Here is a 21,521-nt window from a genome sequence, read left to right as displayed (position 1 = left end):
TCTCACGTAGATCTCGTATCCATTGAATGTGAATTGCTGGCAGAAGTAAAATCAAAGGAAAGTCTTTTTGACGAAGTGTAAATACATTGCTTTTAAGGACAGAAGAATGGAGTTCAATTTCCGTTAGTTGGCTTAAAAACAATTACGAGTTTTCAACTCTGAAGTGTCTGCTTTAAGTAACCTATTATTGATTGAGCTTCAATGTCAATGTTTAACATTTTATGTACATTTGTAAATTTGTCCTTGATATTTTTTAATAAAAATACATACAACTCTTCAGTTGTACTAATATAAACATTTTTAGGTTAATCACATCATGTAACTTAAATGCGAAATCATAATCAATGTTATCTTAGTTCATACAAATAAATCTATGGTTACTCATTAAAAATAAGTCTAATTTAAAAGCTACTTTTTGTATAAATTTTCATAAGTTGTACTATTTGCCGCGTACGATTCCTAAGGCGTTTGTGTATAGCCCAATCTTGCGTAGACTTGACGTCTAGACTTTACCTCCTCAAGATCAACATTAAACTTGCTGTTATTTGAAAGTATACTATCAGCCTTCAAGGCAGGAAACAGCTGAATGCAATCTTTGTTGACTTTGCCAATGTCTTCGACATAGTAGACCACTCCACTCTTATATGTAAACTGGAGGCTTTTGAGATCCAAAACCCACTACTTTCTGGCTCATTGACTACCTGCAGGGCCGGTGCCTAAGAATGAAATTGTCAGGATCGCCATCCAATAAGTCCCATAAAATATCGTGCATTCTTTAAGGTTCCTTATTGAGCCCATTCTTATTTATTGTTTTCAACAATGACATACCTTCCATCTTGCCAGTGGAAGCTTTACTCCTCGCCAATGACCTTATGATTTTTACAACAATCTCAAATCAAGAGAACTTTGTCCGGCTGCAGTCTGGCCTTAACAATGTCAACCACTAAATAGGGTCTCAACCATAAAGGATTTGGTTATTACCTTTTTTGCTGATCTCTCCTTCAATGAGCATGGTTATGATTTTTGCTCATAGAATGTTAGGATTAATCGCAAGGTCAACTAGGGGCATGATCGAGTCCTGTTTTAAAAACATTCTATTCATCCTTTGTATGTCAGCTCCTGGAATATGCTAGTCCTGTTTGGTTCCCATACCAGCTTGGTCTGATTAATATGCTTGAAGCTATCCAGAGGAAGTCTTTAAGATTGGCGAGGATACGTCAGGGACTGCGTTTTAGAGATGCGTCACTTGATGAATTTCAGACCGAGCTTCTCCTTTCGGATCTTCAAGTCAGGCGTAAAGTTGCCTTTATCTTATTTCATGCCAAATTGATGAACGGCTTACTCGACTGTCCAATGCTACTTTCCCAAGTTGATTTCCGTATTACATCAAGGACTCGGTCCCTAGAACTGTTTGGCAGATGTCACTACTTACGTAGTAATGACTTCTATTGCCTACTTGCGAGAATGATGAGGCTACGAAACAGTTTCTGCCATACCATTGATCACTTCAAGGAAGTGCTTTAACAATTCGAAGAGGAAACGGGTTGTGTTCCAATATGCTTCTGAATACAGATTTAAATTAAATTTACGGTATATTATTTTTTATCTCATTGAGTGTTAACCATGTAATATATTAATTCGTAGTTTATAGTTTGTTATTTATTGTTTGTATACTTAATGGTTTTGCCGTTGGAATGAAAAAAAAAAAAAAAAACTGGAACTGTAATAACATGGTTTCTGAGCTAATTATTGGTGCTGTAAACAATTAGATGATTAAGAAGTTATTTTAAAAACAATTTCGCAATAGATTATCTAGGACTATGCTATTAGGAGGGTTTTCACATTAGATAATGAGGTTAATTGACATCTAGAGAAATTTTGGTTTTGTAATAACAACAACTAAGACAAAACTAATGTAGGCACTCGTTGTCATAGACTAAAGAATACACGCCACAACTATGTACTAAGCTCACTCAAATAAACTAACATTTTTGTTTGTTTTGGTATTAGTCACTAGGTTTCCTTTATACGCTTTGGTCATTTGTGATTCTTTATCACTATCAGTAACGTATTAATTTCTAAAATGAGTTATAATCAGTAAACAAATGTATTAAAAACATTGACAGGCCTAAAGTATTAAATACAATATTGTTGTTTTCTTCGGTTTTTGTGATTCTGTTTCTTAATTTTATATGGTGAATGTTGGGGTTCTTGAGTAATACATTTTCTTTAGTTTGGTTATTTGTTACGATGTTGAGGCATTCAGAATAGGCTTGTATTATAGTATTAATCTGTTGATGTGGGTAAGTATATGGAGTTAATTTTGTTTTCAGATTGTGTTATTTATTTAAAATGTTAGTAATTATTTATTTTAGCCATTTCACAATATTGTCCAAATTTCAACTTTAAATAAGAAAATAAATCTATAGGGTGTTAGTTCAATAGCTGATTTGACACTGGCCATAGATTCCATCCATAGGAAGAATGAGTACTTGGACCTAGTTCCTAACTCAACTCCAACCTAGTTCATCAACTTAACCTAGGCTATACGAAATATATATTAATTTCATAAAGTGAAGATAAATACTACAAATACAGATTTTAAATGAACAAAGATCACTTTTATGATAATAATCGCCATTTATAGTGGCCATTTTCAGGACTATACTCATTTAACAAGACAGGTTCTGATAAACCCTTTAGATGGTCTCTTACCTCAAAAACGTACGAGCCGATTTTGATAACACTTTCTGTGCACATTCATCACATGTTCAACTATCCTACAATATAACCCTCACTCTTAGACTACGCCTATTTTTGGAGCCATACCGGTTTAACAGGTTATGTGCTGACAAGACCAATCTATGGATGTCCGTACCACAAAAATGTACGAGCCGATTTAGATAAAATCGTCTATACACATGCATTACATGGCCTACTATACTACAATACAATCCCCATTCTTAGGCTGCGCATATTTTTGGAGATATATTGATTTTACATGTAAAATACTGAAAAATGTAATATATGGATGGCCGTACCTCAAAAACGTACAAACCGATTTTGATAAAACTTTATATGGTACTTTGGGATTATACCGACCACACCCAGACATGAGTCGTTATTTGACATTTTGCTTCTACTGATTACTAGATTAGCGTAGAACTATATTTCGTCAATATAAAACAGGAATTGTCTTATCGCAAACCCCTCCCCATCCCCAGACAGAGGTCAAAGTCGAGCGGTCTAGTAGATAACGTGATTGCATAGTCTCGCCGTGCGTTCAGCTGGTGTGTCGCTTCCGTGTCAACATTTCTACAAACACAAAAATTCAACAAATACAAACATTACCAAACAAAAACTAAACTCTTTATTGTAAAAAACACACAAAACTTGTTTTTATTCTTGATCACTCCGCCACCCAAAATGCGAGTGCCTCTGGCCATCAGCGCGGGCCTCGGCAGGTTCGGTGCTGCCCCGCGTTGATGTCAACGAAAGAAAAATATCCCTCGAGATAGTACCTATCAGTAAAATATCAAATTCTAGAGGGGCTGATCAGAAATATAAATTGAATTGTAATGGAAAGGCAATTATGTACCATGCAAAAAACTTAAATAATCATGTGATGCCGCGCAGCCTGCCGTAATCGGGATTCTCGAGAAAGATAAGATAACAGCGACAACAATACCGATCACAATACCTGGAAATGCTTGTTGATTGATGGAATGTTAGTTCTGTTACTCAACTAACTTACATCGATTTATAACGTTCTAAGTTCATTGAAAAAAGTTTAAGCGTTGGGGGCATTTAACGGAATCTGACCCCATTAACAATTGATAATCGTTGTAAGTTTGTAATTTTGTAACTAAAGAGTTGTTTTTTCGTTCTATCATGTTTGTTTCTATAAATTTATATTTTTGTGTTCTTCATACTGGTGTGGTCGGTATAATCCCAAAGTACCCTTTATATAAACATTTGAGACACAGTCTACCATACTACAATATAAGTCTCATTCTTGGCCGCACCTACTTTCTTAAGTTAATGCCAACATGAAATAGCTGCTCATTGATTGCATGAAATCATCTGTGACGTAAAGTGTCAAGTATCAGAATCAGAATCAGAAAAATCTTTATTCGATTGTTACACATGGTGTACATGAATGGCGTCACATGATTAAGAAAGTAAATGGTTAAGTTTACTAAATATGATTTACATTAGTATCTAACTAAATATAATACAATGTAATTTTAATGATTGTAAAAACTATTGTGAATTGTATAAAATTCAGAAAAGGAGTACAACGGCATTTCAGTCAGATAGCTTTTAAGTTTATTTTAAAATAATTTATTATTATCTATTAATTTTATATTGCTTTGCAGCAAATTAAAAAATTTAGCTCCTATGTATATTGGTTTTTTACAGAAAAAGTGTAAGTTATGTTGAGCTATTGCCATATTATTTCTATTTCTTGTATTATAATTATGGGTCTCACCACTCTTGCCTAAGCTATGAGTACGGTTCATCACTGACATTATAGTTTCATATATATATATGCACTGTAAACCGTCATCATACCCAGTTGAGGAAAGTGATCCTTCACACTTTCATTCCATTTAAGTTTTAAAATGACACGAATTGCTTTTTTTTGTATCACTAAAATTGAGTTTAAATTTTTTATTGATGTGGATCCATATAATGAGATACCAAATATAATATGTGAATGGATATGTGAAAAATAAATCATTTTTAGAATTTCTTGTGAGCATAATTTTGACATTCTGCGAAGAGCATATAAACTAGAGTTAATTTTTGAAACTATTTTTTCTGAATGTTTATTCCATGTCAGCGAACTGTCTAACGTTAAAGCCAAAAACTTTACTTCTTCTTCTTTAACTTTAGCCACTTCATCTATTTCTATATGAGGATTAATTTTATTTCTGCATCATTGGTTGGTACAAAATTCCATATAGATTGTTTTTGTTGGATTTAACAGTAAGCGCCAACATGTAATGGATACTCCTTGAACCAAGAGTCAAATATTGTAGAAGGTGGGTAAAAATTCAAATCCTAAAGATAATGGGAGGTAAATTTGTTGCCGTCCGTGTAATGGTAAACATTCATTAAAGGTTCTTGATCGTACGACGAAGTTTTCTATGTTTTACAATGTCACTTTGAAGAAAGTAATTATGATATTCTCATTTCAATAATTAAATTTATTTACCACTACACACATGCCTCCTAGGTAAATGCCAAATGAACAACAGAGTGCCTACATATATAAAGTTGCAGGTATATATTATCAAGAATACCAGTAGGAATGAAAAACACAGCTACTGTCCATTATGTACATGTGATGTATGGCTCACTATTTGACGTGTAAAATTTATATATCTCCAAATAAAGAATGAGGGCTGTATTGTAGTATAGTAAACCATGTATTGAATGTGTATATAAAGTTTAATTAAAATCAGCTTGTATGTTTTTGAGGTACAGCCATCCATATGTTTTTCTAGTATCTGACATATAAAATCGAAAATAGGCGTGGCCTAAAAATGAGGCTTGTATTGTAGTATGGTAGACCTTGTAATGAATGTGTATAGAAAGTTTTATCAAAATCGGCTTGTACGTTTTTGAGGTACGGCCATCCATAGATCATGTTTTTAGTATTTGACATGTACGAGGTCTGTCCAAAAACTATCCGATTGCCGACCAGTAGGCGGTCGCAGCGTAACTGACCGGCTAGAACCGGTTATTGGAGGGGAGGGGCGAGCCTGCTCCTTCACATATTAGGCATTGAATACGATCCATTCACTCAGTGAGTCACAGCGCTCTGTTCTGTACAGTACTGCCGTGTGTGTGCGTCGCATTTCAATATGAATAAACGTGTTGAGCAGTTCATTTGCATTAAATTTTTCCAAAAATTTGGCCATTCAGCATCAGAGATGATTAATATGATACGGAAAGTTTATGGTGACATGTCTATGGGCGGTACACAAATAAAAGAGTGGTTTAGGCGGTTTAAAAATGGCCGCATATATGTGGAGAGTGATGACCGATCTGGCAGGCCTTCAACGGCCAGAAACGCTGAAAATGTTGAACGTGTTCGTGCAGCAATTAATGAAAACCGTCGATTGACTGTGCGAGAGCTGGAAGAAGATTTAGGAATACCAAAATCGCCAGTTTGTAACATTTTACACGAAGATTTAAAAATAAACCGTGTTTCGGCAAAATTTGTTCCTCAGCTGCTGACAGAAGACCAAAAGAACTGTCGACTTGAAATCGCACAGAAAAATCTGGATTTGATAAAATGTGTCCCAGGGCTATTTAAAAAAGTTATTACTGGTGATGAGTCATGGGTTTATGGCTACGACCCTAAAACAAAGGCTCAATCTTCACAGTGGAAAACTCGCGAAGAGCAACGGCCAAAAAAAGCAAGACAAAGTCGAAGCAATGTCACAACAATGCTGACAGTTTTTTTTTATCAGGACGGCGTTGTTCATCATGAATATATGCTCCAAGAGGCCAGATAGTGAATAAGGGGTATTATCTTGAGGTCCTAAGGCGGCTACGAGATGCAGTGCGAAGGAAACGACCTGAACTGTGGACAAGCCGCGACTGGATCCTGCCCTGCACAACGCTCCAGCTCATTCTTAAAATCTTATTCAGCGTTTTTTGGTCAAACACAACATCAACCAACTACGATAGGCTCCCTACAGTCCTAACATAGCTCCTTGTGACTTCTGGCTATTTCCGAAATTAAAAATTCCTTTGAAAGGAAAAAGATTTGACGATGTTGAACAAATAAAGCAAAATGCGACGAAGGACCTGTTAGCCATTCCGCAAAATGAATTTAAGGATTGTTTCCGGAAGTGGGAGGAGCATTGGAATAAGGTAGTGGCTTGTGGAGGGGAGTACTTTGAAGGTGACCAGATTGCCGTTGCCGCCGAGTAACACTAGTTCATGCCAGACGTCAAGGTCGGATACTTTTTGGACACACCTCTTAAAATCGATAAATCTCTGAAAATAGATGTGGCCTAAGAATAAGGCATATATTGTAGTATAATAGATCATGTAATGAATGGGTATAGAAAGTTTTATCAAAATCGGCTCGTACGTTTGAGGTACAGCCATCCATAGATTTCGTTTTTAGTATTTGACATGTAAAATCGATAAATCTCTGAAATTAGGCGTGGCCTAAAAATGAGGGTTATATTGTAGTATAATAGACCATGTATTTGAATGTGTATATAAAATTTGATCAAAATTGGCTCATATGTTTTTGAGGTACGGCCATCCATAGATTATGTTTTTCAATACTTGACATGTAAAATCGATAAATCTCTGAAAATAGGCGTGGCCTAAGAATGAGGCTTATATTTTACTATAGTAGACCATGTAATGAATCTGTATAGAAAGTTTTATTGAAATCTTCACATCAGTTTTTGAGGTATGGTCAGTTATAGATATGTTTTTTTTCTGCATTTGGCCTGTGAAATTAAGTACACTTTGTTCATGAAAACCGGTATTTTTAGTTTTAGAATGCCTGTTAAGTAGATTCTATAATTTTTTTTGTATTTGTCCTTTTTGTTTTCAAATTATAAAATTTATATTTGTTAATTAAACTGGTACAGGAACTAGGTTAGCGGTAATTCAGAAACTAGGTCAGGAGTAGTTCATGAACCTGGTTAGGATTCGTGTTTGTGGATTAGCTCTTTATGGATGGTATCTATGGGCAGTTTCACACTGCTAGTACAATAGATATAGCCTATAAGGTAGGAAGGCCTAAATAATAAAGAAATTATAAGAAACTCCCCTGGCCGTTAGTGCTGGCTACGGTGGTGCCTTCCACATTGCGCTAGCAAAAAAAAGAAAAACATCCTCAAGACTGTACTTAAATTCAAGCTCAGATCATGTAGAAAGGCTAAACCGAAATGCCCCTGGCCATCAGTGCGGGCTTCGGGGGCGCCTGCACAGAATATACTGTTATTTGTCAATACCTATTACAAAATAACGTGTTGAGTTATTACGCTAGTGTGACCTGTTACCGTGTAGCACGTTATTGTACAAACATTCTCACTAGAAATGTAACATAGATTAATAAACTAGTTAATTTATAAACGGGTTACTTTAAATTTGACTATACAACACAATTATTGAGTACTAAGAAGTTCTCATCTAATACTTGTTATAGGCTATACATACGTATGTATTATAAATATAAAAATTTAAAGATAACCTTAACAAGCGCTCACATAATCTGAGCTTGAATTCGGGTATTATCTCGAGGGATGTGTTTCTCGTTTCGCCAGAAGTGTGAGGTGAAGCCCACGCCAGGAGCTTTTCTGATCGGTATTTTTCCGACTTCAGATCACGTCCCACATTATCCAACTTCTCAGCGAAGGTCAGATCTAATATTTAGGACGAGATCCAGGTTAAAAGGCTGTGATCGCATTTGTTGTGTTTTGAAAAATGAGCCAAGAAAATGTGACACTGTTAAGAAAAGCTCTCACAAAATTGCGTTGAAAGCGAGAAAGAAGTAACTGTACAAAAAAATTATTGCATTTTGAAAATTAGTTTACAGCGTTAAAAATATTGTTTTCAATGATACTATAAGATCATACATTTACTTATCTCATTTAATTTCATATTTAAAATATTAGACTGTGCGGGGCCGCCGATCGACCAACTGTCCAATTGGTGGAAGACGCTTGCCTATGGGAGCTAAATTAAATTTAAGCTTGTTTATTTCTGTGTATAATGCAAATTATTTACAAAACCAAATTTTGTGTCAGTAAGAATGAAAAAGAAGTACTGGTTTGGCGCTTTACTAAACTGCTATATTTGAAAGTTAACTTATTCATTGTTAAACCTGCCATTAGAGGCCCAGCGATTACATGAGAAAAGCTGATGGGAAATGATCTAATATATTAAAACAATATTAAATTTATTACGGCACCTTCTTGCACTTAAGAGTGCGAGTGGACCACGCATGATCGTTGCAGCACAGCGCCTTCAACAGTCTGATGGCTCTTGCATTCCAATGAGCAGGCGCCAGCCACGGCAAATTAACAAAATCTGTTGAAATAAGTTAAAGTAGTGTTAATACTTTGTTTTAAATTGTGTTTACAAAAATAAATTGCCATTAAAACAAAAATAATTACTATAAGCTCAATAATGTGACCAATGCTGAGTTTATTTAAACCGAACTTGGTTGAGAATGAAAGCTAAAATGATTTACAAGCAACTGGTTCGACAACAGCTTTTATCTATATGATTCCAAAATTGTATACTCTTAAGTTAGTACTCTTGTACATATCTTGTATAAAACTTTGGTCTTAATAGGATTACAAGTTTTCCTGGTTATGAATGTTCAAAATTGTAATTTGGTTGAAAATCACCAAAAGAGGTTTCATTTTTTGTTTTTACCAACATAAAAACTTAAATTAAATTTATGTATAGGCACAAAAATAAACAAGCTAAATTTTAATTTAACTCCCGTAATTTTTGCTGAACTAGTTTGTGGTTAACGTTTACACTAGGTTATCTATACTTTTTGATGCGAGAGTAGTATCCAACAAACGGCCATGCTTGTTGTTATGACAGCAGTGCTGATGCACCATGGCTGACACAAATACAAATAAAATGAACGTTGTACACTTCTATGTACAAGGCATCTGTAACTAGTACTGGATATTTTTTGAGGTTGATATAGTCTGATTTTATTTAGAAATAACAAACATTCGTTAAAAGGTTAAGTATAACCAACTTAAACAATTTGTTAATGATTTTTATTGAAGGAACTAATAAAAAGCAAATCATTATTTCAATGAGGTTCAAACAATTATTGTGTTTACAAAACAAAGAATGCTAGTGATTGAATGATGTTGGTAGTGCCTAACCACATCATCTTTTTTAGTTTTTTAAAAGATAAATTGATGTTAAAAGTAACTTTTTATATAAATAATTTTAATAATTTTAATTTAATTTTGTTTTTGAAATTAAGGAGGTGTATGTATTTTAATTGAAGATGGCTTAGCCTTCCAGACTATTCATGTAGGAAAATGTTGTTCTGAGGACATATTATGTGAAATGTCAACTATTAGTTATAATTTGGAAGGTATTGCATATTTTCTACTTGCCGTCTACTGACCTTCACGTAACTCTAGTAGATAGTATGGATATATTTATTGAATATTTTAATTAATGTCTGGAGTTCTCTGGTTTGCGAAACCAAACCAGAGAACTATTGTCGTTGGAGACTTTAATATTGATATGTCTGTTTGTGATACTAATTCAAGAACAAATTGTCTAATTTAATGTCATCATTTGAGTTGCACAGCACTGTTGTCATACCAGAAAGTTTAATGGCTCAGAGTCCGATATCACAATGTATTTTGTAACATCAGTCCATCAATCTTAAAAACTGAAGTATTTGTTTCTGACATTCAATCATCATGCTCAGGTTTCAAAAATTTCATTGGAGGGGCCTTCATTTGTGGAGCTCCTTAAGTTCAGAATTAAGAGGTGTTTTCGCAATGAGAACATTAAAGTCTTTAAAATGTGTCTAACAAATTAACAATGGATAGACGTTTTCTTGGATGATGGTGTCAATAGTAAGTTTGATTGTTTCCTTTCTACCATGGAAAATTATTTTGAAGTAGCATTTTCATATAAAACATTAAAAATATGTAAAAAAAAAGTATTTCACACAAATAAAATTCGATAATTTCCTTTCAAAGCTTCGTGACGATCTAATTAGTATTAACTTTGCTACAAAATATCTTGGCCGCTACAATTTTGCGTAAAAAGTGTTTAACAGCAGGCAGGTTTTACACCTATCGGTCAGCACAGCAGGATCTCCAATCAGTGATTTGGCAGTATGTATCTGTACTGTAGGGGTCTCAGTTGGTATATCCCTATCAGTCAGCACAGCAGGATCTCCAATCAGTGATTTGGCAGTATGTATCTGTACTGTAGGGGTCTCAGTTGGTATATCCCTATCGGTCAGCACAGCAGGATCTCCAATCAGTGATTTGGCAGTATGTATCTGTACTGTAGGGGTCTCAGTTGGTATATCCCTATCAGTCAGCACAGCAGGATCTCCAATCAGTGATTTGGCAGTATGTATCTGTACTGTAGGGGTCTCAGTTGGTATATATCCTTATCGGTCAGCACAGCAGGATCTCCAATCAGTGATTTGGCAGTATGTATCTGTACTGTAGGGGTCTCAGTTGATATGTTCCCATCAGTCCACACAGCAGAACCTGCTTTTGGTGACATGGTAATATTCATTGGTATGGTAGGGGTGCCAGTTGATACGAGTATATCACCATCAGTCAGCACAGCAGCATCCCCAGTCAGCGATTTGATAGTATGCATCTGTACTTTAGGTGTCTCAGTCAATACATTCCCATTGGTCAGCATAACAGAACTCGTGTTCGGCGACATGGTAATTTCCATTAGTGCTGTAGGAGTGTCAGCTGGTGTATCCCTTTCAGTCAACACAGTAACATCCACGGACAGCATCGTGATCAGTGCGGTGGTAGCCTTACTCGAAGCAGATACATTATCATGCAGGTGCTGGTGTTCAGTAGCTGTTTGACTGAGCTATTTGATGATATACGATTAGGTTTTATATCTCTCACTTCATCTGCAATAATCTTTCCTAAGGCTTTTTTTTCCTGTTTTGATAGATGCATACCATGCTTTGTATACATATTCCGCTCGAAAAGATGTGTCTATTATTTTTACATTACTTCTATCACTGAAGATCTTCCAGATATAGTTATTTATTGTTACTAACACTAATACTGCAGATCTGTAATGGCTGCAAGTGCAGTGGTTATGCACATGTTTTATTTGTGTCAGAAATGTTTATCCTTCAAAATAGTATAAAGTAAGTAAATCCTGTTATCCTGTTTTGTTTGTTATATTTTTATAAATACATATCCTAAATTATATTTTATTCACCATAAAATTATTACTTTTTGTACTGTAAATTGAAATGCAATGTATGTAAAATATAAAGTAATTTGGTATAAGTAGTTGTAAGCAAGGATTCTTTACTCACAAATATTGATGATTCGATATTATCAATCACTCGTGTGTGTGACGTTTACTATACAGCAGCCCAAAGCACAACGTCTTTATTTTGGACTGTCTAATGTAGAAACGTCTGACCAATAACGTAATAGCTAAAAATAATAATTTAATAACGAGATGCATATTTGTAAATAGTATACAGTTCTTATGTAAATTATTTTTTTTATTTGTGTAAAATCTTGGAAGTATTAAAAAAGTGACCAGTTAAAATAATAATTGTACAAATAAGATGGACTGAGTGGTAGTCAATTTTGTTTCTTTATTGGTAAATGGAAGGTTTTGTTGATGTGTTATAAATTTGTTTCTATGCCAAAATATAGGTTAAAGTTAGTTTATTGTTTTCAAGAGTTAAAGCCATGTACTACATAAGCTACTTAATTTTCAGGATCCTTTATTTTATCTTTACTAGAGATTATTCCATTTAAAACCAACCAATGGACAAATAATTTGGTATCTTGTCGTCTCAGATTTAAAAAATATTTCTGTTTTGAAATTATACTTACCGAGGGTAGTTAAAATGTAAAATTCTACATTTTTCTGCCTTTTAGTTCTTGAGTGATAAGCTTTTAAAAATCTACAAAGCGACAGACTGAAATAAACTACATTATTAGAAAGAACAGTCTTTATTTTACGTACTTTGAAAATTATACGTTATTATAACGATCAGTTATCTTTTTCCGTCTCCCAAAGGGAAGCAATATCGGCATGAAGTCCACTCTGTCCCTATCTACTATTTATTGTTAGGCTATAAAAGTAGGTTTAGATTGTGTTATAAATATGTAACTGGTGGTACTAAAGTTAAATATAGGGCTCACAATTGTCCAAATTTTCCGATATCACATCACATTGGATGATGGACCTTTCAGACCTTTGATGTCACTTTGCATTTCTGGAAAATGAAAAACCTCGGGATAGTACCTAAATTCAAGCTCAGATCACGTGAGCACTTGTTAACCTTTTATTTTTTTATAATACTTATATATGTAGCCTAATTACCTACTTATACCGTAGTACTGTATTTTTTAAATAATGTAGCTAAAAAACTATGGAAGATAAAGTGCCCAAATTATTGGCATTCTTTTTTACTTGAAATTTTTAAATTGTGTATATACACATATACAGGGTGTAACAAATGTCCCACAAGGGCTTTATAATTCCCAAACAATTAAATGCAAAGCAATAAAACTTGGTACATCATTGCTGCACTTATAAATCTACTTTTTTAAGTAACTACTATTTTTTTGTCTTGTCAGGGGGATGGCCTGTTAAGAGTCGGAAGAAAATCTTAAATTAGAGCATAGGTTGAGTAGTACATCAAATTAAAGGTCTATATTAGTATAGTAATGTTTAATGTACTTAAGCCTGAGATATATTGTTTTAGCTTCGCATGAGTAATAGAAGATAAGTTTATTTACATTTCTTTTCATTAATAATAAAAAAAAGCCAAAACGGCCAGGCTTACAATAATTTCTCTCATTGTCTTTTCAATTTTTAGTTCTTTTTTTTTGAGGATTTAACTAATTTTAGACTTTTTTGTACTTTGTTATCTGTTGCTTTTCTTTATATTTTCTAACTCTTTTCCATTTGAAAAATCAGTAAATAAAGTTAATTGGATAAAGTAAATTAAAAGAACTCACAAATTACGTAGCCTAATAGTCAGTATATGAATTAATATAATCATAATACATTTGTTTAATAACTTCTGTATTACATGGAGGAGCTCTTTTTCTAGTTGTATATAATTCAAAATTTATTTTATTCAGAACAAAATTTTAATAGTTGCATGATTTAAGTTGCAGTCAATTTTTATTCTAAAAAATGTTACATCATCTGCACTGTCAGTTTTTGAATTTTATTTATTCTAAGATACATGTTGTTTTCCTTTAACTAAACCTAAATTTCTTTAATTTTGAAAGCAATTGTGAGTTGATCAACTCAGTTGAAGAGATAGTTTCTTTTTCTTTCCGGTATTTCTTAGACAAATGCAAATTGGATTCATCTGCATATAAACAGAATCTGATAAAATTTAAAGTATTTTCATAATTTAGTATATATATTTTTATAACATGAATAGAAATGGTCCAAGGTTAGAGCCTTATGGTGTCTCACTTATACTTTGGAGTATGACTATAATAGCGTTAAACTCAACGTACGTAACTATTTAAAAATATTGTATTTCTTTTCAAGTTTGTTAACAGTCAAAGTTTTAAAAACGTATCTTAAAATAAGTGACATCTTTCTTACTAGTGTAGTGCTCTTTGTTTTGTATTGTGAAGAAGCATATGGCAAGTCAACATGGTTTACATGTTTTGTTTTGTAATAAATAAAAAAACCTATATAATATGCTAAATAGGTATATACATTACTCAAAAGAGTGAAGTGACAACTGCATGTACTTTGTCAAAGATAAATAATCATTAGCGTTGCCTACCTGAAATATGCATACTAATGTTTTGTGTATTTGTATTTAGGAGAGGATTGACACCAGATGACAGTGCAGAGCAAAATTCTGATTTAATTCAAAGCACCCTTTTTGTTTGAGACACTGCAGAGTACACTGGCAACAGAAAGTCAACTCATATTGAGAAGGGTGAGCTGGTTTGGGTATATATATTATGTGCATGTGTGCTTATGAATATATATACAAAATTTTGAAATGACATCAATAAAATAAATTATACTGTCCTATAGTCACATAATGGATAAAAAATAATCACAAATCATATAAATGGTTAGTCAACTTGATTAACTCTTTTAGGGTGTGAAGCCCTCTCCGGGTTGTATGGTTTTGTTGCTTGAGTGCTTCAGCGTCCAGAGAGGTTTCCATGGGTTTTTTTTTAAGGAGAAGGTGATCGCTTTTTGAGCCTTATCCTCCTGTCCTCATGTAAGGATCTCATCTAACAGAATAAGGTCGAAATAAGAGAGTCAATACAATACAAGGTCGATAGAAACCTACTGATAAATAGTGCTATGGTGACTGACAGAATTTGAAACTGCATTATCTCTAACTCAGATCCAAAATCTGACGTCTAGATCCCTTAGCCATCAGCACTCCCATTACCAGACGTGACAGTTGGATGTTACAGGCTTCTTGGCATTTTATTTGTTATAGCTGTATTTCACGTTTATTGTTGAAAATTTACAAATACCATTTTACGTTTATTGATGAAACTTTACAAATGCCAATTTAGTAACTGTTTGTAGACAATTTAGTCTTCTCCATGTGTGTGTAGATGTAATCTTTAAAAGTGGTTGAACAGGAGTACTTTCAGCTGAGATGTAAGTACGGAGCTAGCAGCCATTTGTATACAGGTGTTATTTGTAGTTTTTTTGTCAGTTTTATATATATATATATATATATATATATATATATATATAAATTGTATATATTTTAAAATTAAATATACTTTATAATATATAAATAAATAATATATTTTTATTTGATTATTTTAAGCTGTTTCAATGCTTTAAACTTTTATTAAAAAATGCTAGATAGTCTTATAGGACAACTGTTACAAAATGACAGTATTAATTTACTAGACATTACATAAAATTAGATTATTATTATTATTGTCATAAAATAAAACATAATGAAATATAAAATGAAATTTATGTAAAAATATTTGTCACATTTTATAGAAAGTCTTAAACATTTCCTATTATATTTTTAATTTTATTAGATTATTCTAAACAAAAATTCAAACCAGAGTTTTTAAAGTGTAGATGTTCAATATTAAGTATGTAATGATTTTCTCCTTAATTCTTTTATTACTATTGAAAAAGCCAAGTTACTTCTTGCGTGTAAACTCAGGTTTGACAGTCCACATTTTGCAAGTAGTAATTTTGTGAACAGTTTCATGCAAGAATACATTTAAATATAGTGTTAAGTTGATACAGGCTATAAATAGTACATCATCAACCCTGTAAGGTAACTCATGTAATTAAATAGTACATCAGCAACCCTGTAAGGTAACTCATGTAATTAAATATTACATCAGCAACCCTGTAAGGTAACTCATGTAATTAAATAGTACATCAGCAACCCTGTAAGGTAACTCATGTAATTAAATGAATGAATAATTGCACTTACCTATACACATCACTAGTTCTCCCAAAACGTCTTGAAAAATAAATTGTTCAAAAAAGTCCTGAGGACTAGTGAAGTCATTTGTTTATGTATATGTGGAGGTTTATAATGAGTATGTAGATGTAAACATATCAACGTGTAAAGTGAGTTTTCATTTTCAACTGAAATGTCATCAGCAAGCTGAGGCGACGGTGTTTTAAATGATTTGAACAATGAAAAAATTGAGGATTCACTGTTTGATTTTGATAGTGACAATGATGATATTGATCGTGATTTTGATATTTCTGAAGACGAAAGTGATCGTGATTTAGATGATGTTAGTAATAGTGGAGGGTTAACAACAACCTCCAGCACCAGGTAGGGTAAGGCCTAGAATATTACTTGATGCACTAGTAGACAATGAATGGGAATATAGGGATAGTAATAGGCCTGATTTCCAACTTAATGAAATTTGCCTAAGCCTATAAGCATAGCTGTGGGGTGATGTGTATATTTTGGAAATAGATCCAGACAGCAAATTTTATTTTTGGTCATTTTTAATTTTATGCACAGTTTATAAGCCATTGTTATAGTAACTACTTATTTATAAAAAAAATATATTGATATAATATTCAGTGTACAAGTGATTAGAACCCAAGTAAATTATGGAGGCTTAACTATGTTTCAAGTAGCCTACTTTGTTTAATAGGGCACACAAACTAATTCACTTTTACAGTTTACCAATCTAAATACTACAAACTTTCTTTAGTTAAAATGTGGGTATCAAATATGCTCTATATTTAGTACAATATTCATTTTTATTTTCAAATGACGTGTTTCCTAAACTATGAACTTAATTATGTAAATGGCCAACACTTATGATGGGTACTTCCTTACAGTTTTGACTCAGAACACAAAAATGTTTCTCTCAGAAAAAAAATGTATTTCTACTTTATTTTAAAACTAAAAAAATAAATGAAGAATAAAAATCACAATCATCTTTGTAAACATATGCAATGTGCTTCAAATAAATCTAGTGTTTTTGGCTGGAGGGTATAAATGGCAGTTTAAAAATCACCAAGCCATTTTATGACTTCTAAGGAGTTATCAATTATATAGTGATTAAAAGGATATGGATTAGAATATTATGTGAATATAAAGGATTAAATGCAAGATTTGTTTTCAGGTCTGAAAATGATGCAGCCAGCTGACATGCAATCACTACCAGAGGAGTTGGTGGAGATGATAGCACATCGATTGTCAGTGAGGGACCTGACACGATGTTGTACAGTTAGTCGTAGTTGGCGGGAGATTTTTGGACAAGACCGACTATGGCAGCCCCACTGTGAGGTGGACCTGGCAGATTACCTTGCAGGCTGTAAAAGCAGGGTGAAGCCTCGCTTCGTATCTCCGGAGACCAATGAGTCCACTCTGAGTGAGATTGGAACGTGGCGGCTCTGCTACATGCGGCAGACCCATCTGCGTAATAACTGGAACAAGGGTAACTACCAAGAATGTAGAGGATTTTACAATGATTCGGACCTTGATTACGTCTTCAAGCGTATATTCTACAAAAAAAATTATATTCTAGAGTTCAAAGAAGAGAAGATTGTGGTCTGGGATGTCCGAAGGATTCCGGTAGTATATGGAGATATCCCTTATCAATTGAGTGCCAACCCGGAAATTGGTGTTTTTGAAGTGATTGGCAGTAATAAAATTGTGGTTCTCCAAGACACATTAGTAGTTGTTTACAGCTTGAATTTGAAAAGAAAATCTTTGCGGGTTGTGCACATGTTTTTATTCCAGACTTCTGAAAAATTAGCTGGCACAGATGAAGAGTTGTATGATTTAATTGTAGAAGAACGGAAATATGTCCGTGTTGAATGTACGGTTGTCCGTAACATTCTTGTGGGAATTGTCAAAGAGGAGAAGCCTCTAAGGGTGCACATTTGGAATGTTGAGACAGGAGAAAAATTGAAGGAACAAAGTTTTCCTTGTAGTGACAGTTTAACAATTTCTTCCTTCAGCCAAAACAACAAAACATTAAATATACTTTTTGACTTGGGAGAGGAGATTGATGAGCAAACAATTGTACATCATTATGTTTACAACCTCACCATGCTTGCATTCTACCCTTTCCACATAAAACACCAAATCCGCAATGTTTATAGAACATACCTGAGCCAAGAATTTTACAGCATTTTATGTGACAAGTTTGTCGCCATATGGGTGAACAACACGTTATACGTGTATAATCTTTTGTCTGAATTGATATATACCCATGATTACCCATGTGAAGCCTCATTATATAGATCTTTATGGTGCAGTCAGGATAATATTATTGTTAAAATGGATAGTGTAATCTCAGTTGTCAACCCCCATTCCAAATCAGTTGAGGCACAGTTTTGTTTGAGGAAATACAACCAACCTTTGACAAATGTAATTAATGGGCGTGCTATTGCTGTATATAAGATTAATAAAACTAAAGTTTATATTGGTCTGGAACAGGAAGGTGGAGACAAGGACAAAGGGTGCGTTTCAATCCCATTATACTACTTTACCACAGCCATCCTCTTGTTGGTAAACAACTATGGTACTAAAGTCATGCTGAAGGAAGATAAAAACATGGTTGTTGTGAACTTCTGGTAAGGTGAAACGATCTGATAGTAGAACTCAACCAAGTTGTTATTTATTTGTTTTTTTAATTTTGACAACTCTTGTACGAAGAAAATTCTGGGAGGGATAATTGATTGATGTAAAGCTGTGTTTTAAAAACATTATCAATGAATTCGTATACCTATTTTCTGGGTGCACAATTCATTTGTATTAGGTTTATAAATCAGTATTTAATTTTTATGCATACCTACTTGCATAGCAGTGGAAACGGACACTTTTGGAATTTTTAAATGCCACAACTGTATCTCCAAAAATTTGTTTTTATCTCAGAAATCTAGATCAGAAACATTTTTAACAAGGTTCAGATAAGATATCACGTTATTCTTACTAATCTACTATAGATTAAGAAATTACACAAATGTGTATATGCTGACATTTAATGCAGTTTTATATTGAAATTTAATGCAGTCAACTTACACTCAACATTTACTTTGGAATGTTACACATTTGAAGATCAATTATTACCAAGTATTACCTTGTTAAGGTGAAAACTATTCAGCAAGTATATTGTAGCAGCTAAAGATTTTATACAGGTCCCTGCCTTTGAAAGTATTTTTATTAATGACTATTAAAATAGTCACCATTTTCTTTAAACAGTATTTGTAAACTATTATTGTGAATGTATTTCTGAACCTTTCTATTTATATTACTGCACTGGATTATTTAAATGTTACTTTTTGGAAATATCTCTAATTTATATTATTTTAAATTGAATTTATTTATCAATGGATAAAGCACATTTTTCTGGAAGAGCAGCTATGTAAACTGATCAAGTTTATGTTTTAGTAAAGGAGGAAAAATGTGTTGCCGTCCATGAACTTGTTACAGAGGTTGGAATAAGTTTATTCACTTTTATTGGCTTAGGAAAATGCGTCTTTACTTTTTGCCCAAACTAGAACCATCTTGTTATTTCAGGTTTTAAAGCTATCTGAAACAGCACCACGTTGTTTCCAATCATGCTCTCACTTGAATTACTTGCAAGACTTGCTCCCAAAAGTAGTTGATAAACTAGCCTATTTTGTCCTTTCCCTACCATATAACTTACTTACCTCATGAGCCAGGCTCTTGGGTGGTTGCTCAGCCGCCAATCCATGTTTAGACATTTTACAGTGTTTTACATAACGACAGCAGAATACTGATTTACATTTAGCGATATGAGGCATTTTGTGTATCAGCTGTGAAAGGGTGAAGAGGGTCTCTGGTTAAAATACGAGTAAGCTATTTTTACATGAAAAAATAAAGTTTTAAATACAATAAACAGATACCTTTTGAGTAGACAGTATTTCCAACTAACAAAACAAGTGATGAAATAAGATTTTAGGGTCTTTTGGTTTAAGGGTTACTTTCTGTTGATTTAATATTTCAGTGCCTTCCAACTGTTCTAATAGATAATTTGTTACGATTTTTTCTATGCTACAATAGAATTTCATTGTTAAATAATCAAGAAATCTTTCATTTTCCAATCATGTTTTGGCTGTGGATGCTATTCATCAAAGTTATGTGCTTTTCAACTTTTATTTAGTAATGGTGTGCGCACCACTTATACTCAGATTTTAATATTCAGTTTTCTGCAGAAGTGAGAGATGAACTACAATAATTTATCACTACAAATAGTCCAGTTTGTGGCTACTTTACGTTGTTGTTGAGCTGCCCTTATAGTGGCTTAGCACCAGCTTGTACTGTAACCATCACTTTGTTTTGGATTGCATTTATTCACATTGCACAGTAATGTTCCTTCATTCATTAGAAGAACAAAATAGGTCTTTCTATCCTGTATTTTTTCTGGCAATGGTACATTGTCTGTAGAGCATAGCAGAAGTAAAAAATGTTAATTTTCATTGTTATGTCCAACCGAATTCGTTTGTCTTTACTGAAATGCCGTTATAATCTGGGAGCCTAGAAACAATGTGCATTGCATAAGCAAACAACCTGGTTTTTCTTGAAACCTGTAGACGATTTTTTTTAAAGAAATTGATTGCCAGCCGCTCTAATTTAGGTGGAGGTCAAAGTGGGGGGGGGGGGGGGGTACAAAAAGAGTTAAAAGTATTAAACACATTTTTTTTCAGATTATATTTTTTCTACGTTGATAAACTTAAAACTGGCCATCAGACGTATAAATATTGTAGTTGTATCATTGTCAGGCAACTAGATAAAGACTGAAAGTCACCAGTAACTATAAGAGCCTGTTTATAGTTATTTACATATCTGACGGTTGGTTTTAACTGTGTCAAAAAAAGAAAACTATCTGAGAAAAAAATTATCATTTCATATTTTATAAACCTTTTGATTTCCACCATAACTAGCGTAGCTGACAACCGATTTCTTTCTTGACAGAAATTTCTCTACCGATTCAGATAAAAACCAGATTGTGTGCCTATACAATTCATATTGGCTCTCAGCTCCTGTAGTATAATATATTTTGGTGTATTTTCACCCCTAATTTCTTTTGTTAGTTCTTGTTTAGATTGCATTTTTATTGCAATTCCTTAGTAAATAAAAATAAATATGGAAAATCATGTACGTAAGTTTTGTGATGGTCACATTATTACTCATACACATATAAAATTTGTTAGTGTTATATTTGTATCTTTGAACATTAACTAGATTTTCTGTTTAGTTCCTTATATTCAGCTGGCTGTAATAAACTTTTTATTGGTAATATAAGCTTATAATATTG

The 21,521-nt window shown here is 33.4% G+C and overlaps 1 protein-coding gene across 1 annotated transcript; it reads left to right on the top strand.

Annotated features, from left to right (window-relative positions):
• Nucleotides 1-1,978: 1,978 nt before the first annotated feature.
• LOC124365828 lies at nt 1,979-20,855 on the top strand. The gene is made up of 3 exons (XM_046821877.1): nt 1,979-2,303; nt 14,574-14,692; nt 17,355-20,855. The coding sequence occupies exon 3, from the start codon at nt 17,363-17,365 to the stop codon at nt 18,815-18,817; it is 1,455 nt and encodes a 484-aa protein (XP_046677833.1). The 5' UTR covers nt 1,979-2,303; nt 14,574-14,692; nt 17,355-17,362; the 3' UTR covers nt 18,818-20,855.
• Nucleotides 20,856-21,521: the final 666 nt, after the last annotated feature.

This window comes from Homalodisca vitripennis, chromosome 7 (assembly GCF_021130785.1).
Source record: "Homalodisca vitripennis isolate AUS2020 chromosome 7, UT_GWSS_2.1, whole genome shotgun sequence".
NCBI classification, from domain to species: Eukaryota; Metazoa; Arthropoda; class Insecta; order Hemiptera; family Cicadellidae; genus Homalodisca; species Homalodisca vitripennis.
Note: the sequence above shows the minus strand (reverse complement) of the source record. Positions and strands in the feature narration are given on the sequence as shown.